This window comes from Platalea leucorodia, assembly GCF_965183815.1.
Source record: "Platalea leucorodia genome assembly, chromosome: 7".
Taxonomy (NCBI): domain Eukaryota; kingdom Metazoa; phylum Chordata; class Aves; order Pelecaniformes; family Threskiornithidae; genus Platalea; species Platalea leucorodia.
Window position 1 is genome coordinate 43,094,114 of NC_138829.1, and position 22,593 is coordinate 43,116,706.

At 45.9% G+C, this 22,593-nt stretch overlaps 1 protein-coding gene across 2 annotated transcripts in view; it reads right to left on the minus strand.

Moving 5' to 3' along the window:
- MAPKBP1 (mitogen-activated protein kinase binding protein 1) overlaps positions 1-22,593 on the minus strand; it is a gene marked incomplete at its 3' end in the record, with an annotated part of 99,679 nt that overhangs the window by 40,240 nt on the left and 36,846 nt on the right. For both annotated transcript variants that reach the window (XM_082317025.1, XM_082317024.1), the window contains exons 4-6: positions 5,273-5,335; positions 4,626-4,683; positions 1,079-1,249 (exon numbers count right to left, since the gene is read on the minus strand). In XM_082317025.1, the coding sequence (XP_082173151.1) occupies positions 1,079-1,249; positions 4,626-4,683; positions 5,273-5,335 (292 nt within the window). The remainder of the gene's footprint in view (positions 1-1,078; positions 1,250-4,625; positions 4,684-5,272; positions 5,336-22,593) is intronic.

A 22,593-nucleotide genomic window follows, 5' to 3' on the forward strand; every position in this document is an offset into this window, starting at 1 on the left:
CGAATAGAAAAACCTGCATCAGCAAGGGAAACAAAGATACTTGTACTCAGACCCACACGTGCCATGCATTATGACCATCTCCAAGTCACCACTTTCATTCGTAGAACTAGAAAGAATCAAAAGGCTGAGCACTCAGTTTTCAACACTGACAAACACACTTAGGTTTTATCACTAGAGTTCAGCTATACAAAAAAATAGCAAGGTCAAACTTCAGCTTATGCAGGAGAGAACTAACAGAGTTTAAATTACAGCACATATGTACAGGAATGTGGCGAAGAGAGTAAAATACTAAATGAACAGAGACTTACAAGCTGCATCATGTCAGATTTTACAGATGCATTGAAGTTTTTTTTAAATTGCATCTCTTTTAGAGAGGGTACAGCACCTGAAGAGGTAGCAGTGGCTGAATAAGTGCTTAGCATTTATTAATGCAGAAGACTCCAAGCCTACTGACAATAAATGTTTCTTTTTTTATATACAAACAGCACACATTTAAATGTTTTCTACAGGATAAGACATGGGTTTTGTTCCCACAGAGTGCTGCGCCAATCCAGTGGCAGACAGAGTGACCTCCATCAGTTTTCATCCACTGTGCTTTCTCTATGTTCCCTTTCTTAATCATCAAGGATGGGATTAGAGTATCACAAACCCTGACAAAACAGAAACAAAACAAGCCAAGAGCATCCACTACACCACAAAAGAAATCCCTGGCTGATAAGAGTTTCCTTCCTCAACTTCATAAATTAGTTTTTAATAAGCCTCTAAAAAAAGCACAAGACTTTGACAAGGTTTCAAAATCCAGGCTTTTCTGACTTAGCAGCAAGATGTCACACGTCTCCAAGTATAAAGAATATCCCTTCACTGAAGTGACTTAGACTTTCCCTAAGGGACCATAGCAGTTTCTCATGTCCAAACTTGTCTGTGCCTATGAATGTCAAAAACAAACAACAGAATAATAACAACAAAAAAAAAAAAATGGCAGAAAGCAAGATGGAACTGAAATAGTTTACAGACAGACTGTCCACTCTCTTTAATTTAGCAACACCCTGTGGTACACCCAACCTCCCAGAGAACTTACCTTCCATGACCACACGTTGACAATCATGTCATGCTGGTACCCCACTGAAACAATGTACTTGGAGCTGGGGGAGAAGGCCACGCAGGCCACGCCATACTTGTGCTCCTGGAGCTCAGCCACCTGCGCTCGCTCGGCCACATCCCACACCCGAACTGCTGGCATGTGTCCGCTCTGGAGGGGACAAGAACAGACACAGAACAGGAAAGGTAACCCCCGAGGTCAGTTCTGACAGATTGAAGCATGCAAATATGTGGGGGCTTGGAAAAAAGATGTCTAGATGGTGCATTCACAATAGGGTTAGAGGTTAGACCTCAGTTCCTGCGACTCTTTAAAGCCCAGGTTGAAACTGACAACCTAAGGAGTATATACATTTCAACAGGTGTCTGAAAGAATTAATATGATCTCCCCGGCTTTAATCCTTTTCTTATGCTACTCACAAAACAGCCAGAGACTAGAACAATAATTTTGATGCACATCTTTGCAATGGGAACTCACAGCCAGCTCTCGAAAAGGATTATAATAGACTGGATCTATATAATAGACTGGTATCTCTGGACTCAGTGCACCAAAAGGCCCTCATATCCTCTGCTCCTAACACAATGTGGACATCCAAGATCTCAAGCCAGGTCATGCCATACAAACCCATGACATGACTGTTATGATTGAGGGAGGCCTCTGGGAAACTAGCAGCACCATTTCTGTCACAAAAGTAACACACAGATGCATGCTGCCTGAAAGCGTATGGGCAGGGCAGTGTCAGAGAAAAAGACATTAAGGGAAAAGAGCCTCTGGTTTTACGCTTTTCTCCAGAGAAACAGAAGGTCATAGACTTCAGAAATGTCAATTCAGTCAGCACCTTCTGCTAGACAATTCTATTCTCTTGCTTAATTGTTTGTTATTAAACCAAAATAAAACAAGGCACACAAGATGAGCTGAAATGCTGGCCAAAAACATAGAATACCAGGTTGGAATAGACCTCAAGGATCATCTGGTCCACCCTTTCTAGCACAATCTAGATGAGATGGCCCAGCACCATGTCCAGCTGAGTCTTAAACATGTTCAGCGTAGCGGAGTCAAACACTTCCCTGGGGAGATTATTCCAATGATAGACTGTTCTCATTGTGAAAAATTTACCTCTCGTGTCCAATCGGAATCTCCCTGGGAGTAACTTGTACCTGCTACCCTTTGTCCTCACATGCCTGATGAGCAAAACCTACTCAAGAGCCTGCTCGTGATTTCACACTGAAGTCTGTCAAAACAATAGCTTGCAAGATAACATATCCATGGCAACATGGCAAAATGGTACCTTCTCTGATCAGTTTTAAGTAAGTCACTTGATTGTGTGGGAGAGGCGAGTCTGATCACAAGGAAAAGTCAAAGCTTTAAAAACTCAGAACTGTGCATGTTTTAATTGTCTTGTTCAAAAGCTTTGCCAAGCAACGGCTTGTGGCCTGGAAAAACACCATGGTCAGATTTTACTGCAGTTGGTTCAGTTCTCTCTCCTGCAAGGCAGAGCTCAGGTCTCAAGGTGGCTGGCAAGATGTTACAATGAGCTGAATCAGCTGCTCATCAAAGCAATTACTGTACTTAAACACATACATACATATGTGTGTATATACATACATACACACACACACATATATATATACTTCCCAGCATCTTAGCATACACATCAAGACCTTAACGAATTGAATTCTTATTTCATCATTCAAGAAATGCTCACCAAAAGTGAGCTCTGTGTGATCCCCATGGATAAGGAATCTATGCCTCTATGGGGAGAAAGAAAAAATAAAAATAAAAAAAGGAAAGGAAAAAAAAAAAAAATCTATTTTCTTCTGGATTTGAAAGACACAGAAGACATTCAACATGTATGGTGGCCAAGGACTAAGCTCCATGCTCTCCTTGCTGAAAAGCCAGCTATGCAGAAAACGAAGGTGTTACCAGGCAGAATTAGCATGAGGCTGCTAAAAGTGAGCTTCACCAAGTGAACTTGGAAAGCATTTCCCTATGGGACCACCCACAGCACAGAGGTTGAACTAAGACCAGACTGCTGACACCGGCAGGGGACACTGCTACACCAAGTAATAACTCAAATGTTAGACACGTGGGAGGATACTGAAAAGAGAAATGGTCTTACAACAGGGCAAGAGGAGACATGTTTTGCAACAAGGCAAAAAAAAAGCTTTCAAGTATAACTGGAAAGGCTTTTTTTTTTTTTTTTTTTAAAATATGAACTAGCCATTTACCCCAATGAGGTTTCAAACTGAGAAGTTTGAGTTGTCAGTAAGAAAAATACCCCCTTCATTTTTTTACCACTTTTCCTACCCCACATGAAAAGAATAGAGCACCAGAGATTTAAAGAAAAATAAAAGAAGGCAGCAGAATCATCAGAACTGAACACTAGGGAGGAAAAAATATATATAGTATATATATTATAATTTCAATATAAAGGTTTTTTATTACATTAAGACTTATAGAGTGTAAGGAGGCATTAAAACAAATTACAGGTAGAAAACCTCATGCTTTCACTAAAAAGTTAAAAACAACAACAAACTCTGATGCTCTGATGGAAAATTTGTGCTTACTTTTTCTGTGTCAAGGTAGCCTCCATCCCAAAACACTGTTGTTTCCATCCTTGGCCTGATCTATGCAGGATGCAGGCCCAGCTCGGGAGCCATCCAGTGACATGACAGCTGCCATCACTGTGGCTGCACTAGGAACCTCCGGAGCGAACAGCCTCCATCTTGACAGCTCTGACACAGGGCTGTGACATGCTTCTCTTCTCTGTGGCTGAGGCTCAGGAGGGGACCTGTTTCACACACGCTCCCTCCCCACGTCTTACAGAGGCACAGAGACTAGCAGTAAATTACCATTAATCACACACAAGCGCAAACTGAGCCCAACCATACGGGGGACAGTCAGCATTTCTGTGGATTTCTAACATCCAACAATTCCATCCTCATGACACACAGCCTGTGTCTTGAACTTCTAACACAGAACAGACATGCAGTGCACTCATCCTTGTTCTCCCCCTTGGGCATGTTTGGAAAGAGGAAGCAATTGTTGCCCCCAGCCAAACATACAATGCCAAACCACAGGCACCAGCATCTTCTGTCACTATTCCTAAAGCTTCATTCCACATGCACTTTTCACTTTTTCCACGACACTGTTACTGGCTTCAGTTACTTCCTGAAATCCTAAAGGGATGATGCTAAACTCAGACCAAGATTAAGGACCATCCAAGTACTCTTCATTGATGCTAGAGTAGAACCATGCTCTGTGTCCTTCCACTTATTTTCACTCCACCTTCAACCCACAGACGCCACCCCAGAAGAACCATCCCCCAAGCTGAGGAGAGACAACACACTGAAAAACTGCCAGCAGGAGCACCCAGAGTCACCCATAATCCAGTAGGTCCACCCAGAGGTGCAACACTGAAATAGATTTGTCTGTGTCAAGGCAGATCACTGGCTTGTTTCTTCTAACACCCTCTGCCTTGCTTCAAAATGCAATGGACAAGATGTGCCCTCTCTCCTCTCACACTTACCTCTCCTGTAACCAAATATTTTCCATCTGGAGAGAAAGCAAGTGCTGTAATTGTTTTCCTAAAACAGAGAAAGTGACACTGAGAAACATTTCCAACATGTGATTTTGTTTCAATACGTCATGACTGGGGAGTAGGTTGGGATGAACTGGAAAGGGGCTAAAATCACACATAACAGCCTGACACAACAGTTTTGCTTTACCAGAGGTTAACACTTGTCATGGAAATTCCCTGCTGCCCAAATGTCAAGCAGCATGCCTACAGCACCGGAAAAGCTCCAAAAGTCAAGGTTCATCCTTGTGCCTTTTTTCCAGATGCAGGACCATGTCCCAGTCCTGGCTTCAATAATGAGTTTTAGGTGGAGGAAAAAAAAAAGTCAGATACCACGGAGTTCTAGTAAGATCTCCTCCATGTCATGCCTGTTAGCAGTTCCTCATGGGACCACAATGTTTATGAGGTGGTACCTCATCAGCAATAGCACCTCACATTAGAAGGAGCTGGAGTCAAACTGGCAGGCAGCCTCTCCCCAAGGCAGCTCTCACTGAGGGAATTTAGCCTGGAGCAACAGCAATTCCTGCACTTCACTCAAGCCATAAAAACCTTGAATTCACCTCTCACAGAAAGCATGCCCACCTTAAAGCTTCACTTACCTGGAACTGTTTAGAATATGGTGTTGCTTGTTTTTTCTAGGGTTGAACAGCACAACAACGCACCTAGATGGAGGAAACAGAAGAACAAAAAGAGTTGACATGACCATGTGTATAAAGAAAACCAAAGATCTATCCTTGCTGGCAGAGCAGCAGCAAAAGCAGCACCAAAAAGCTGTTTCATACCCTAATCTCACAGACTGAGCTGGGGTTAACCAGAAATCACAAAGAAAAAGAGCAGCCAAAAGGGGAATCACAAGTCTCTCCCACGTTGAGGAGTACCATGTGCGAGTACCATAAGTAATTACCTTTCTAGCATCTGGGAGCCCTGAGTCTCTGATTGCTCAAGCTGGGCAGAAAGGTTAACCATAAAAGTTTGTGCAATGGTGCTAAGGGATTATGCCCCCTGCCATAAAAGTGACCCTATGTACTGGGCACCAAACCAGCATGTCTAGAACAAAGTAAGAAGGAAAGAGGGGATATTTCAGAAAAGCTCTCAGAGGAGGAAGAAGGGGAGGTAGAGGGGCTAAATTTCTGTGCCTGGCTGTAACACTAGACAGGACAGAAACTGTTGAGTATATCACAAGAAGCGGATGGCCAGTTGAGAAGCGAGACATATGATGCCAAAAACTATTGACCCAAGGGACGTATCTGAATAAACAACTTGCTCAGGGGCCTTGTAGAAATCTCTCGGCGAGATGAACTGCAAAAGCAAGCAGTAGTAAACTCCTGGTAAGCAATATAATCATCTCCATTGGGAGCAAAACAGTTGCTGACTGGGAGGGAAAGTAAGGAGAAGAGGCCCCACTTTCCCACTAATCTTGTCCATAGCTCATTGCCTTGGTGCCTCAGCCCACCACAAGAAGCCTGGGGCAGTCCCAGGTACTGGAGCCTTCCCCACTCTCCACAAACACCCTACACACGCAACAGCATTTGTCTCATAGCAGAGAGCAGTAGCCACCTGTAACAGAAAACACACAGCCCTTACTGCCCCCTCCCAAAAGAGTAACTGTTAAGTGAACAAAAGGAACGGAAAACTGGCCTCAGCAATTGCTCTAATGACCCTGTGCCCTATCTCTCACTTCACCTCTAAAATAGAAATCATGATTTTCACCGGTCTCTCTGCTAGTACACTCTGCCAGTGCTTGGAGAGTCCCAGCTCCTCCTTCACTGCGGTGCCAGGGGAGCGCTGCGGGATGCCCCTGCTCCACTGCCAGCAGCCCTCACCGCGCTGGGGACTTCACTCACGTCACCACCACACTGGGGCTTGCCTGCAACGCGTGCCAGGCTACAGACGTCAGTCAGGGAGAAACACGAGGGCAGAGAAGGAGAGGAGCTGGCCTGAAGCAGCCAAGCAGAAAGGCAAAAGCTGCGGCATCACAGAAACTCATTGCAGCACCTCACCTACAGATCTCACCAACATTTCAACACAGACAGCACACCCTCGTGTGCAGGGCTTTAGCCAGGACTAAGCACACCTCAGTGCCGTGCTGCCCAGGACAAGAGCTGCGTCCTTCCAGGCCCCTCTCCGCGCCCCCTGCAGCGGGCAGGGCTAGCAGCGCTGCAGGCATGGCTCAGGGTTGGCAGGGATCTACGACTCTCTGGCACCTCCTCACCTAGCCCGGGCAGCTGACCCTTCCCTTGATCTAACCAGGCTACCCTGCCAGAAGTGGTGTAAATTTTGAAATGGAAAAGAGCAGAAAGGAGGACTGATGCACCAAGACCTTGAGCTCAGAGTCCTTGGCTGAAGCTGTCACGCTCCATTAACATTGCTAGCTCAAAGCGGACACCATCAGAAGGTACCAAAGCTTTAACCCCCAAAGCACCAACTACTCACAAGATATGCCCCTCTCTCATTAGACTACTCTTCTCCACCCCTGCCCTACCCAGAACGCCAAGGCAATTAAGCCACCAAACTTTCTTGATAGTTAAGGCAGACAGCCATGGCTGGAGAGGTAATCTTGCAGAAGAACAGGGAAAGTGTAAATAAGCAGTTTGTTCAGACCAGGATTGATCCTTCTGCGCTTTTCACGCTGGGGAACCAATCTGGAGAGTTTCAAGTCAAAGCTATGCTATATATTTCTGCAGGATTAGTGTAAAGAAGCAGGTGGTTTGTGATCCATTAACAAGTCAGGGGAGGTTAAGCCTTGCAAATCACAAGATATGAAATAGGAAGTTAGCAGATGTGAAAATCTATCTAATCCCAAGCCTCTAGCTAATCAGAAAAGCAAAGCAAAACCCCATTATGTGGAGTTGGATAGGGTTAATGGACCAAAAACCTGCTGATTTATGACAGGGATATATTGTGCTCAAAATAAGCTTAAAAAAACAGAAAGAATAAAGGAAAGACACAAAATCTTGGCAAAGACTTTCCTATGCAGCTCTTAAGTTACTGTTTATTGTGAGGAACTCTGCAGAAAACCAAGACTTCAGAGAAGTGAACACAGTCTAAAAACACAAGAAAGACTTTAAAAAAAACAAACTCTGGTCTTCAAACCAGGCAAGAAAACAAACCACTTCCTAGAATAGTATAGTGAACCATGAAGGTCCAGGGTTTTGCCATTAACAACTTACACGACAGAGCCTTTGGCCACTTACAATCATGAATTTTAGCTCAGCTGCACTCCAGAGTGGGCTGTCTGCCGGCAGGCTTCCTCCCCACTTCCCAACCCTCAGCCAAGTCCAGAGCCCACAGTGAAGGTAAGAGCCACCCAGCTCACACACCAAGGCGAATCGACAAACCGCTCCAAGAGCCACATGGCTTCTAGTGACAGAGCAGCTATCACAAACACGGATATTTTAACTGTCTTGAGACAGCCTTATTCTCAATTCACTGAGTTTTACCCATAATTAAAAAAATTCTATCTGGAAGGGGCAGGGTCGGGGGGGGAAGAGGGAAGTAAATCACAGTATCTCCTTATTGGTCAGCAAGCATTGATTTATGCCATGAAAAGGTAATTTTAACTCACAGACTCAGTGATTGATCGATTGTTTGATAAGATTTGTTTGGGGAAATACAAAGATTTTTTGATAAGATTGCTTGATAAGATTGTACATGGTTACGCTGAGTTGGAAGCTAACAACTAACATAACTTGCTAACTGGTTATGACCTTCTGTATCAATGAAGTAATTTAGCCAGGATAAACTAGTCTTCTAAACTTGGTTTCTTAAATTAGCTACTACCCAACAAAAGCTACCCCACTGCTATGCTGTCCGATGCTGATTTTCCTCCATCACTCTCCTGTCTGCCATACACAAGGACAATGAAGGCTCCAGCCAACTCCAAGGACACATTATCCAGCAAGACAGCAGGCCACAAACCTCAAATTTTACAGTGGGACAAAGGTACTGTTCTGGGAGTCAGGAGCACCCGCCTTTGAAAACTGGCTGTCTCTCAAAATGCTTGGGAAGGTGTCTAGTCCACTCCACCCTAGAGAACACATCTCCTAAATGAGCAGAAATTAACCATTTCTAGCACTTTAATCTCTTCTGAGTGTTCAGGGCGGCCTCAATTGCCTGCTCTAACACTCACAGCTCAGCTCAGTGTGGCCCCAGAGCAGCTCCCTCCACCCCACGCAGCCAGCAAGTTGCTCTTCAGCAGAACCTGCAGTGGTTCCCCAAACAAGGTTGCTCAGAGCCCATTAGTACTCTGGGCATGCTCTCTTTTAGCAAAAGAAACTGGTCTAGCAAAATAAAGGGAATGGAGACACTGAACGGTCAGATCACTGACCCACCTACTCCATGCTGCCTCCAAGTCCAGTAAAGCTACCAAGCCCTCAGGAGACTCAAAGTATCTACTCCTTTCCATTTATACTGGCTTTAATCTTACAGCATTTAAAATAATAAAAATAATTACCATGGAAAATTAATTGCATACAAGAGCATACACCCATCTATCCATCCTCCACCTTTGTCTGCTCCTTTATAAGGCTGCATTCAGCATTTTACAGCCAGAGGGATGGAAAGGACGCAAGGGAAGAGAGCACTGATGTTTTTGTTCCTAGCTTCCAATTGTGGATGTAGACCAAGCAAAGTACTTCAAACCTGCACTTCTATAATGGTCACATCACGTCTTCCACCTGCCCCACCCCTTTCCCAAATTGAAGCTTTCAGAACAAATTCAAGTTCTCAAGACACCTTTGTCTGAAGAGATCTTTTTAAATGTTAGTGCCAACATGCAAACTAAGACTAGCTGCAAAAGCACCTCACATGGGACCTACAGACAGAAATATCGACCCTGGTGCACACGAGTTGTTTAGAAGGCAAACACTGTTAGCACCCTTGCTTCAGCACAAACTGTACCTCCTCTGCAGCTGTGGGCAGCACTTGATGACCACAGTACCTTTTTAACCCACAAGTATATTCTGATTTCCAATATGTTTATAGAAACTATTCACGGCTGTATGGATTACTGCCGTACAAACCATCTATCAGCCAGCTGAGATCAAGTGTCCTGTTTGTTTGCATGCCAGTTCCTGCAGAGGCCGTTGGCAATGGCATACATATTTAAAGGTAGTATTTCTAGGTCTATGATGCCACCCCACAACCTTTAAGTACACCTTCCTGATGCAAGCAGCTTTTAGAAACAACTTGGCTGTGGAATCTCTCCCAACTCTCCTCTTCCTTGTGGGACACTCAAGTAACCTCAAACACAAGGAAAGGACAGCATCAGCTCTCACAGCGATGTCAAAGGTTTTTGCAGACAACCTGAGCTCTCTCCATCAGGGAGCCTATTTGGGTCAGTCAAGAAGAAAGTGGTGAAAGGTTCCTTGCAGAGCTTTCCAAACCTCCATGAAGGCACAGCCCTATCTTATACTTGCACCATATATGCAGATAAAAAGCTGGTGTTGTTTCAAAGAGGAGTGGGGTGGGTGAAGGGAGTGTCAGAGCAGTTTCCATTGGCTCCAGCAAGAGGAAAAAAACCAAAATATAGAAAAGAAGCAATTTCCCCTAAGCTAAATATAGGAGCAGGAATGGAGAGGAATCGGACGTCAGTATTACATTTACACGAAGTATCTGACTCACTAAGTCAGCAGCAGTGGGTCACTCCATGCAGCTCCCCCCACCTCTACTTCTGCCTTTTCTCCTACTGGCTTCACTCCTGCTCTTCCCAAAATCCTAGTTTCTGAGCATTTTAGTCTTCTCATTGTCCTCCTGTTTCCCCGCACATCCCTCTAGTCTCAGCTGCCTTCCCCTAACCACCTCCTTCCTCACCCTTCTTCACCAAGCTAATAAAAAACAGATTTCTGAAGAAGTCAGTTTTCCTCTTTCCTTCCTCTGCAGGCCACACTCCCCTCCAGGGGGCTTGGGAAAATTAAAAGCCTGTGATAGCATTCCTTTCCAAGTTATCCATCAACTCAGCATTGCCCTATCTTGTGGGACACATGACTGGAGGCAGAGTTCATGGGTCAAGTCCTCCTCTCCTAAATTCATGCAGCCTATGCTATAAAGAGGATGCTGTATGGAGGAAAGAAAACTCCATTAAGACATTAAAACAAACGTTGGCTTTCTTTTTTTCCCCACAATATATTCCTTTCATGCCGCTGCAAGAATAAATGAACAGAGCAAACAGTCCCATCCCTTCAAAACTGGTCCATTTCTCAATTTCTGGCCCATATTCTGCTCTCTTCCCCCGACCCAAAGCTATGCAAATGAGAGTGCAATAGCTTCCTACGCACTAAATGCATGAAAAAGAAAAAAAGACATTGATAAGAACAAAATCTTTTTTACACTGCACTGGTTGCCAAGGGAAGCTTGATTAGAGTGAAGCAGTGTCTACAAAAGCTGGTGTTAATTTTCTATGTGGCAACTCTTCCTGCCAAAAAGCTTCTTTAATTCACAGCCAGTACTGGGAGTGGGTTAACAACGATGAGAGAGGATGTGCACGCTGACTATGTAACTGAATAGGTATTTTCATGCAAGCTATATTAATTAAATGCATGCTGAGAAGAAAGATGTATCTGTCGAGAGGTTAAGATTTGGGTGTCACCACCTGAGCAGAAAAGCTTTTGGAGCTCCCGGCACCAATCCATGACCAAGAAGATTGGAAAGGTGGGAGCCTGTGAGATGCAGCTAAATTCACGCTTCAGAAACTGACACAGGCTAATGAAAAGCCACGGATACTGAACAAGAAACCCACTGTGAAAAAGAAAGTGAGCGATACATTTAGAGTCTTGCTAGAGTAATAGTGTAGGAATTTCTGATTGCCAACCAGGGACACGTTTGTTCTGTTTAAAAGGCTGTGTGGCACCCCAAGTCTGCAGGAGTGGGAGCTCAAACGCACCACAGAACAGGCTCTGCACCAAAAACCACAGGAAGAACCAGACCAAACAGAAGTCCAATATCTTGCCTCCAAAAGCCCAGGCCTAGGGAAGAACAGGGTAGATTTTAAGATACTTGTCCAGACTATTCTCCCAGCCTCCATAAATTCGACATTCAGAGATATCTTAAGCCAGCGGGCGCCCACACACAAGAAGAGGGAGAGCAGCACAGTAAATTGAGTCTACAAGAAGGCAGAGCAGAACTGACAAGAAGGATTTGTAGGGATAATCCCCAGAGGGAAACAGGGCAGCCTCTGCTCCCCCCATCATTTCAGCCTACTGAATTCACATCGCCCATTGCATTGATTCATAGGGCAGACATGTCCAGTACGAGGGAACACAAGATAAAGGAGCCCAACAGCCTCTCTCTCTCTGCCCACTGTCATTTGCTCTGCACAACCACAGGATAGTGCTCTGATTACTCTCCTCAGCTGGGGCAGGGTAACACCAGTGACAGCTCCCTTCCCATTCAACCTTCAATGGGCTGAGACAGAAGAGCAAGCCATGCAAGAGAACAAATACTATATCCCCAAATATGGGAGCCTCAAAATGCCCACCACCCCCACATAAAACCCACCAGTGCCTATGTGATCTGATGCCATCCAGAAAAACAGGCAGCTTGCTCTCCCCCACCACCTGGCGAGGACACTGCCATTCTCATGATCTGCTGCTGCCAGCGTGGTTTGTGCCTGTCTACATGCACAGGCTCTGCTGCAGATGAGCGGACAGGGCTGAGTGCCCAAGAAGCTCCTTCTCAGCTCCTGCCCTGCACAGAGCCAACATAAACTCCTGCCATGCATGGCCAGTAGCTTCCACTGGCAGCTCTCAACAGCCCCTTTACACCTGCCAGACTGTATCTTTAAAACAACCAGCCACGTCTCTGACCTCAAGCTGCAGATAGCAGAGAACAGATCTGAAGAGACACCCAAAACACTTTAAAAAGACTTTAAAAAAAACCAACATATAAATGGATTAAAAGATCCAACAAGGAGCAGAGACTGTGACTGCACACTGAACAATCCAGGCCTCTCCTTGCATACACATACACACCACTGAAGTCTCAGCTTTACCAGGAACAGAGAGGAGAAACTCTGCAGGAGCCCTCCTGCCCGCCTCCTACCAGAGCGAAGGTGCTGCCTGCCCACAAGGACTGGCTGCAGTGATTCGTAGCGGGTCCGGCTGACCTTACTGCAACGTATCCTCACCCCCCTGGAACTACCGCACGTGGAAAACTCCATCTTAGCATGGAAGCCTCCAACGCTAGGTTATTTCAAGGTCTCTTTTTAAGGGGGCAGAACAGAAGAGGAGGAGGAGGAATTTTAAAAGCGGCAACCCCTCTGACACTGGGCAAACATAAGGCAGAGTGATGATTCAGGAAAACAAACTCAGATTCCACACTTCGCACGAAATGGACGCGGGGACAAAGACAGCCCGGGTCCTGTCTCCTGCTGGGTAAGTTGTACACAACTCCACAGCAGCCACTCTGGAGCCAGAGATGCAGCGGTAGCGCCCTTGGGAGAGTGATAGCTTTTCACAGAGCCGCACAATAAGGAGGCACCTTTTCTGGGAGGCAAAGAGCTAAGCCAGACAGAGATTGTGAAAGAGCTGGGCAAGAAGAGCATGTGGGGAAAGCAGAGGAGAGAAATGGGCTCAGAGGAAAACCACAGAATTTAAACCAGCTTACCAACTGGGAATCATTACAGTTGCAAAGAAGATGAAAATAATTCCAGTTAATTGTTATGGCTCATGGCCGCCTAGTCACCAGTGATTCAGCAGGAACTTCACCTTCAAAACATCCCAATTCCCTTTGACACTCCAAAGCCAGGAAAGGAAAAAAAAAAACCTCATGGATGAGACAGCAGGGATAAAACCCTGCCGCACAGAACTGGGGACAGGCCATCTCCCCTGCCCCGCAGAATATCTCGTCTCTCCTCCAGCCTGCAGCAAAGGTAGGTGGAACAACGAAGCCACGCAAAGTGGCAGCTGCACGTACACACACTGAATTGCCTGTCAGCTTGCGTGTCTGACAAGCTTCAAAGGACATAAGGCACTGATGACAAACACATGTGCGCACACACACACATATATATGTGTATGTAGGTATATATACAGACACATGCACACATATGGCTCGTGGCTGACTATAACACGCACGCACAGAGTCCACATTTCTCCCTCCCTCTCTCCAAAACCACTCACTTCCCTAGGGGCAGGGAAGCAATGCCAGCTATACACCTACATGAAGCATTAAATCAACTGGGCCGGGAGTAGGAGTTGCAGAGCTGTGTTTTACTTCAGCACTCTTGGCAAACACCCACTGAACACTGCAAATCAGCAGCAGCCCCAGGGGCTAGAGCAATGGGCAACTGATGACAGGAAGGCTGGAGGAATAAAAGGATCACTGAGACAGTTCATGGCAAGAAAATGTGCTGATCAGTCAGACAGGAGAGACGGAGAAGCAGTAGAAAATGAAGCCTTGAGAAGAACCTGGCAGGTCCCAGGTGCGACCAAGAAGGATGAAACAAACAGCCAGAACATGGCTGAAAACCTGAAGAGCTTTGCATCAAGGCAGGGAATGCAACCTTTTCCAGGATAGTATGCTGTAGCATCCATGTTAATTCTTGAGAAAGGACTTGTTTGCATACACTGAGGTCTCCTCCCAAAGTTACGGCTGTCACAGGCACATCAACAAGTAGAAGAGAACAACTCTCCGTCCTGACAGACCAGCCAAGACACCTGCTTCAGGGATCTCTTGCTCCCCAGTTGTGCTCCACCCCTCCACTTGCTGTTAAGAGCCAGTCCCTCTTCGATCAGCCTCTGGCTGACAGCCCCAGATTTGCCATTCTCAGCAACAGGCCATAAGCTTTGTGCTGAGTCTGAAAGGCCTCGGGCTTCCTCGCTCTGAACTTTTCTTGACCTGCCTGTAGCTCTGTTTTACTTGGTTGAGCTGTGACAGCAATTTCTCTAACTGACCAGGTGTCTATGGCTAATTTGTTTTACTTCTGTTTATCTTTGTGTGATACAACCATAGTTTTATATAAATAAGAGTAACAAGCGGTTATTTTATGTAGACTGAGATATTTACAACTAACATGACGACGTAGTGGAGAGAAATGCAGGCACGGTATGATAGCAGAGGCCTTGAGAAGTGAAGATGCGGGATGCAGTGCAGAGTACAGGCATGGGATGATAAGAGATGAGGCACATGCTTGGCAGCGGAGTCCCCATGGCTGTGAACAACTCATCCACAGTCTGTTAAAAAAATACAGACCTGGAGCTGTGCAAAACAGGTTTTAGGGGTAACAAAGAAGACAAATAATATCCAAATGCGTGAAAGACACCATGCATAGGGAATTCCGAAGCATTGTGGAGCTGCAGACCAACTAAGAAAGAGAAAGGTGGGAAAGTGTGTTAGGAAACATATGAAAAATGACCCAGGTGGACCCTGGAGCGAGGAAGAATCCAACAACATCCACATCATACTCCTCCCAGTGAAGGGCTACAAAGGCTGAAGAGTTATGGTGTTACCCTCCAATGACTGACTTTAAGATCCAGAGAAGCAACACAAGGGTGAGCATAACACCAGGAAAAACTAATAGGAAAAAAGAAATGTGTTACAGTTTTAGTTGCATTATCACAATTATTGAGACTCTTTCTATATAGAAGTATTCTAATGCATTATTATTCTTTCTTTTTCTGTAATAATTAGTGGTAAAGTTATTCTTGAATTAGAGTGTTAAGAACTCAGTTATACTAACAATAAATTCTTGCCTTTTTTATTTATACACACACAGAGCCCGTATATATACGGGGTGCTTCCTCTTTGCCCATAAACAACACTGAGTGTAACAAAGCCCAAGGGGAGTGCCTCAGAGAAAAGAAAATGCATAGATGTAGGGGAAGAGGAAGCAATGAAAGACAAGTTGAAGAAAACAAAGAAAAAATATTTTTAAAACTCAGGCAAATAGCAGTTCAGAGGGAAAGGCAAGAAAGACACAAAGAGAAAGCAAAGTTTTCAGTAAAATTCCTGCAGAATAATCAAATCTGCCATCAAGCACTGAGCAAATTCAGCTCTCCAGACCAACAGTAGAATGAGAGAAGATGGGAGCTGTCTCTGAAGGCACCCTTCTGGGAGCAAGCGGCTCCCTGCAGAGATTCGCAGACCCAGCTGGGCTTACACGGGAACATCTGGCTCTACACTTCAGGTCTGCACTAACTTCTCTGCAAGAGCAGTTCCCACCAACGCCACAAAGCCTCAAAAGCTGAATAAGTGTCTTCCTTTAAAATCAAGTCCCAAAGGAAAAACATATCCCACTTGCAAGCAATCGGCCAGCATCTCCGTTGCCAGCAGCAAGCGCAGCCAGAGTATTCCCTCATTGTGCCTAAGCAGCTCGGGAGCAGGGAGAAAGATCTATACATCAAACTAATCATCTGGGGCAGGCGAACATGACAGCTCGTGGCAGATGCCTCAGGGCTTTAATTGTTTTACCATGAGCAAGCAGTGCAGTCAATATTAAAGTGGCATCAATCAAATGAGCAAAACAAAAAGTAATACAATTTAACTCTCTCCCCCTTCCCATCTAATTAACCTTCAGAAAGAAGCAGACTGAGGCCCCCTCCCCACCACCACCTCCCTGGGGAGGATGGCCACACGGAGGGTAAGGCACTGGGCAGGCCCCTCCGGTGCCCATCAACCCAGCGTTGATCTCTCCTGCGTTCCAGAGCAGATGGCAAAAGCCCCCACTGTGGCAGGGAAACTGGAGCAGCTTTTCCCCTTGAATGCTTCGGTAAGCATAATACCCGCTGTATCTCTGTAAGAGCGTCAGAGACAAAAAAAAAAAAAAAAAAAAAACAAACCCGCTTCTTCGAAAGCATGGAGTTAAAGAATCACCCACTCCAAATGGTCAGTTGTTTTCGGCTTCTCTAGGCATGGCAAAGCTCACAGCTGCCCCGGGCAGCAGGCTGCCAGGGCCACCAAAAAGGCAATAAAGCCTCCCGCCAGCCCTGACTATTCGGAGCCCTATGAGGTCAGGCTGGCGGACACTGAAAGAAGGGGCAGGGGGGAGCCTGCTTCTCCTCCCAGCTGCTGTCGGTGCCACAACCCACGGGAAGCCTGCCATGGCTCCCGGGCCCAAACACCCAGAGCTCTCACCGGCTCCTTGCCCTAGCCCCGCTGCTTCTCAGAGCAGGAACAGCTCAGGCGTTGCCAGATTGGCAAAATTCAATTCTGCCTATGTTATCTTTTTAGGAGCCTTGTGACAGCTCTGGCTTTAACGGAAGATGAACATTTACCTCTGGTTTTCCTGTATCTCAGCATAATATAGAGCATTTTAAATGCACTAAAATTTTTCTTCAGAGAAGCTAATGAGCACCAGTTGTCAGGAGATCTGAAAAGACAGCTTTGCTGGAAGGAGAAGCAATCATGATAAAACCAAGTTTTGCTTTCTCATCTATCTACATCTCTTGTCACAGAGAAACGTGGCCAGGTTAGAGTCCAAGACTAATAAGCATTAGGTCAGCATTGCAAAAGCGTAGCAACTGACCCCGAAGGCAAAGAAGTGCCTGGTATCAGCTCTGTCGGCCCTTGACTGCCAGCTGAAAGAACCTGGTGCACAACAGGCCAGTGCACGTGTGCACACGTTGCAGGGCACAGCTTCCAGCGCAGGGCACGGCTTCCAGCGCTAGCCCAGCAGGGACGGCCGAGTCCTGCCTCTGGTTCCTAAGCAATAGCCAGGGCACTTCTGGGCATGCTTACAATAAACAAAATACACTGCTTCTTGGAACTTCTTAGCTATCCTAACATGATGCTCTTTCACCTTTAACTTCTTGCCTTTCTGACAGTGACCAAAATCTGAGACCATCTACAGTGCCAGATTTTCCAGGAAGAGGAAAAGGACTGACTCCCTGTTGTTCACACCTGGTGATGGGATATGTCCTTTGGACTGTATGTACTTCTTTTAAGTTAAACTCTATGATTTGTGTCAAGGTTGCCAGGAGACGCAGCGCCTGTTTTGAGATTCTTAGAAAGGGTGGAGCTCAGCTGAGGCGGCTGGTATCTCATTTTCATCCCAGACTTTGCTATTCAGTCCCCATTCCCCCCCCTCGCTCTTATGCAAGCTCAGGACTTGGCTCACGAGCAAGTCATGTTGCCGCACCAAGGCGCTGGTTGCTAGGAGGTATAACTGCTGGAGAGATACAAGGCAGGTAGAGGAGAGAGCAGGTCGCTACCTGCAGGTACACAGGCTTTCGGGCACTCCTGCTCTATGCCATTCCCCTTCCTTTCTCAGGCCAACGCGCAAACCCCAGCGGGCTGCAGAGCTTCAAGCTGAGAAAAGGCCTACATGTTCCAAAATAGCCAAGGCAGCATGAGCTTCGCAACCACTCCTCTTCCCTATTCCACTAGCATGCAGTAGCTTTCCAAACCTGTCAAAGCTTCCCACTTGCAGAGCTCTACCAGAGTGTTTAGCTCTGTTATTAAATAAAGCAGACATGCTTGTTCTCTAGCTTCAATTTCTTTGTGCATAAACTGCAAGTGACCCTCACCAGGGGACTGCTTTTTTTTTTTTTTTTTTTCATAATGACTTCCCTTTAACTCACATGGTGGTTAATGAGATCAAAGCACAAAGTAACAAACTAACCATCTACATGGGATTATTTCTACCTTGCCTCTCAATTTAAAATTGGTACAACTGGCACAGTGAAACATTGAGGACAGTCAGCATTTCTCTTAATAAGGCAGGTTAAAGTCAGATACGACCAATATAATCATTAAAACAGCAACTGTAGGAGCCATTCTGACAGACACGATAACACTCTCCCATTGAGGGAACTGGAATATTTGCCCTGGAACTAGGACAGAAGTAGTAACAAGCATGTACTTTATAGTTCTTAATATGGTTTGTCAGGCAACCCAAAGAGCAGCAAACTCACAGGACTCCTCCAAGAAGCCCTACCTTTTCCTGCTCGCAGCCTCAGGAATCCAGCACAGGGAAGCTTCAAGGGCAGTTAAGTGCTTTTTCTTTGTCACAAGAATTTTCATTGCAGCCTTGCAAAGATAAAAGCATTCCCATTTCCCTGCTCTCACTTTTCTTCATCACTAACATTTTTGGCAACAGCAAGAATCCACACTCTAACATAAACTTTCCTGAGGGCTCAGCTAATACTTCTGGCCCCCCAACACACACTGCACAGGCAGTGCCTGGACCTGCCACACCAGTTGTATGAGGCAGTGCGGGACTGAAACTACCTAACTAGACTTGCCCTACCCACACTACCAAACCTTATTTATGGCTCGCTCACACCACTGCAGTACCACACACAGAAAGAAACCCCCTCTCCAGGATTTCCATCACTGGAGGCGAGAGCACATTCACACTGCCTGCACACACACTGCAGGCAAGAAGCCTCCCTTGGCCCAGAGTAAGGGTTCTGCAATTCATTCTTACACTAAAAACCATCCACAACTTCATTATCAGTTAAGCACAAAAGCTGCTTAGAGTTAACACAATTGTGTGCCATGCTGCGGTACTGAAGGGTGAGAGTTCAAAGGTATACAGTATGGAAGAGGAGAGGGGTGGAACAAGAAAAGCTTTGACTTTGAAGTAATCAAAGAAATTGCACGTAAAGACACTGATGTTCAAGAAAAAAATGCAAATTGCACCACTGAACAGATGCCTATGCAACTTCCATCCAATTTCCTTCTACAAAACCATTCTGAGAGCATTTCTTTCCACCACCGCCCCATTCTGCTCTCCCCTCTCTGTCAAGAACAGGGCTGGCTCAGCACTGGGAACATGTACAAAGGAGGACACAGAGGCACTGGAGTAGGCAGCATCTGGTGTTCTTTGCCTTAACCACCTTAACTTTCTGTGCATATACCTACCACAATGTCACCTGAGCTCATGTCCCATGTGTGGAACCAGCTGTGGGAGGTTCAGCAGGAGCAGCACACTGCAGAGGCTCTTACATGTCTTTGTGGACTCCACCACCTCGAGGGATGGCTAGTATGTGATGTTGGGAGAAGAGTATCCAAACTAGCAAGGGTAAGGACTGTTGCACAAGACAGCACTTTTTAAGTCTTTTTTTTTTTTTTTTTTTTTTTTTTTTTAAAAGTCATCTGTTTAATACCCAGCTCCTATTATCTACAGTTCTTTAAGGAAGAAAATAGAAAACTCTTAGTCTTATTTTTAGAAAAATGTGCAAGCTGGGAGAAGCAAAGTGATTTTCTCTACCATCCAGTCCCATGGCAGACCAAAAATAGAGAAGAAAAGTCTCAGTTCTCTGTGCCCTACAATACATTGCTTCTTCCCTATTGCTGGCTTTTTTCAGAAAAGTCTTCCTGTCCTTCAGACAAACTCTCACTATCATCCCAAATACAGAACAACATACTTCTGGTGAGACCCCACCTGGAGTACTGCGTCCAGCTCTGGAGCCCTCGGCACAGGAAAGAGAAGGACCTGTTGGAGCAGGTCCAGAGGAGGGCCACAAGAATGATCAGAGGGCTGGAGCACCTCTCCTATGAGGAAAGGCTGAAAGAGCTGGGGTTGTTCAGCCCAGAGAAGAGAAGGCTCCGGGTGAGACCTTATTGTGGCCTTTCAGTACTTAAAGGGGGCTTGTAAGAAAGATGGGGACAAACTTTTTAGTAGCTCCTGCTGCGATAGGACAAGGGGTAATGGTTTTAAACTGAAAGAGGGAAGATTCAGACTAGATATAAGGAAGAAATTTTTTACGATGAGGGTGGTGAACACTGAAACAGGTTGCCCAGAGAGGTGGTAGATGCCCCATCCTTGGAAACATTCAAGGACAGGCTGGATGGGGCTCTGAGCAACCTGACCTAGTTGAAGATGTCCCTGCTCATTGCAGGGGGGATGGACTAGATGACCTTTAAAGTCCCTTCCAACCCAAACTATTCTATGATTCTATAATTTTACTGCCCCCAACCCTGTAATTTTGAAGGTGGGGAGGGGAAGGAGGAATGGAGTCACCAGCTCATCTCTGAACTGAACCCAGTTTTCTGCTCAACTCAAAGCAGGGTTGCCCACATCCCAAGGAAATATTCTCAGGCAATTTGTTCTGGGGAAAGGTGCCTGCTCCCACTCATGCAACTCCCTCTCTCCACAGAATTCCCGGTAAAATTTGTGAAATGTTTCCCAAAGTGTTTCATTGCAGCTGGACCACTCCCTTGAAAAATTCTCAATTCAATCTAAATGTCAAAAACCATCTGGCAATCTAAACAGGTCAAGGATTGCTGTTGTGGCTTTCGGGAGTTTGTTTGGGGTTGTTTGGGTTTTTTTGGTTTGTGTTTTTTTTTGTTTGTTTGGGGCTTGGTTTTGTTTGGTTTAGGGGTTTTTTTGTGTGGTTTTTTTTTGGGTTTTTTTTGTTTTGTTTTTTTTTTTAAAAACAGCAGCAAACTCTGCTACCAAGGGTCATCAGACTTCAGCTTTGATTCATCCCTAAGCCTAGAGAGCAGGTACTGCCTGTCAACAGGGTGGGTCCTCCCACTGGAAGGGCTGCAAGAGGAAGCACAGACTGCTGCTCCTTGCTTTTGGGGGGGGTGTTCTATAGCAACACGGGGATGCAGCAGCACGCTCCTATGCTGAGCACAGCTGCAGAGTCCAGCCCTTTCCTGGTACCTGACAGAAAGGAGGAAGCACAGAAGCATGGATGAGCACAGGGTGGAGTGTACAAAGGAAGCACTTTGGGAGAAAGGGCTCAGATCACACAGCTTCTGTGGAAAGGAGGAGGATAAATGGGCACACTGGTACCTGGCGGCTTGAGGGAGGATGCCATATCAGACCTACTGCTGCTGCCAGATCCTCAAATAGTAACTGTGGGACAAAGCGTCACATTTCGTCTCTAGTTCTCCCTAGGCTGTAGCAGCTGGCTACAAAACAGCGAACCACCCCCTTGTAACCTGAAGGCTGGATTAGCGTATGGCACTCTGGAGAAGTAACCAGAAGCTCTGTGTACATCAAAACAGCAGCTCTGTGTACAAGACGGCAGCTTGTCTCAAAGGGAGCTGGCAACACCAAGCATCAGCACTGCCCTGACTAGTTTTTCAATACCAACTGCGACACAAGGTACAATGTCACACAGGGTCTGAAGACAAGCGCCCCACAAGATTCCTGCAGTCCACCACAAGAGCTTCAACCTCCTCCACTCCTGACAAAGTGGCATTAACCACCTCCCCAGCCAGTGGCTGAGCTCTCAGAATCAAGGGCTCATGCTCCCAAGACCTTCCCTCCAGCAGTCTGACTGCACCCTGATGCTGCAGCCTTCAGTCCATGCAGCACAGACAGCAGCGCTTTCGGCAAAGACTTGACACAGTCTCCCTCTGGTTTAGTAAGAAGCTTTTCTGCCCAGCTATTTTGAGGTTTTGTCCTATTTTTCTCCCTTTTCTGCTGGGCAGCAGGTTTGCTGCAGGTCTGGAGCTTTGCGGCTATCTCATTATTTAAGATTCTACCAAATGTTTCATCCTCAGCTGTTTGTCACAAGTAAAGATTTTAAATTAATTAGACATGACATCAGAAGCCCACACACACACACGCCTGGGGGCTGGCTGATGGAAACTGCCTGGAAGTCAATTTGACAGGCTTGACTCCATTCTGCTAAGGAGGAGTTTGCCCGCAGCTCTACATGATAGCTACTAGTACTGCTTCATTTGCTTCTTCATCTCCTTTTCTGCCAAACCAAGTGAGATTACAGCTGAACTGGATCAGTACACACCCATTCAGCAAAAAACTCTACTTTTTAGGTGCAGTTTTATTAGAGAGACATGGATTTAATGTGGAGGAGTTTCCAGCACTCACAAAAAGGGAAAACCAAGCAAAAACCAACGTAGAAATTCTTGCCTAGCTCTACAGGCATGTGGAAACAGCTCACACAAGTAAGACTGTGCCTACTCCATTAAGCAGGGTCTTTTCTGTCTGAAGTGCAACAATGGGGATTCAGGACTGGACCCAGCTGCTACCTAGATGGGAAGAGGCAATTGCTCCAGGACTGCA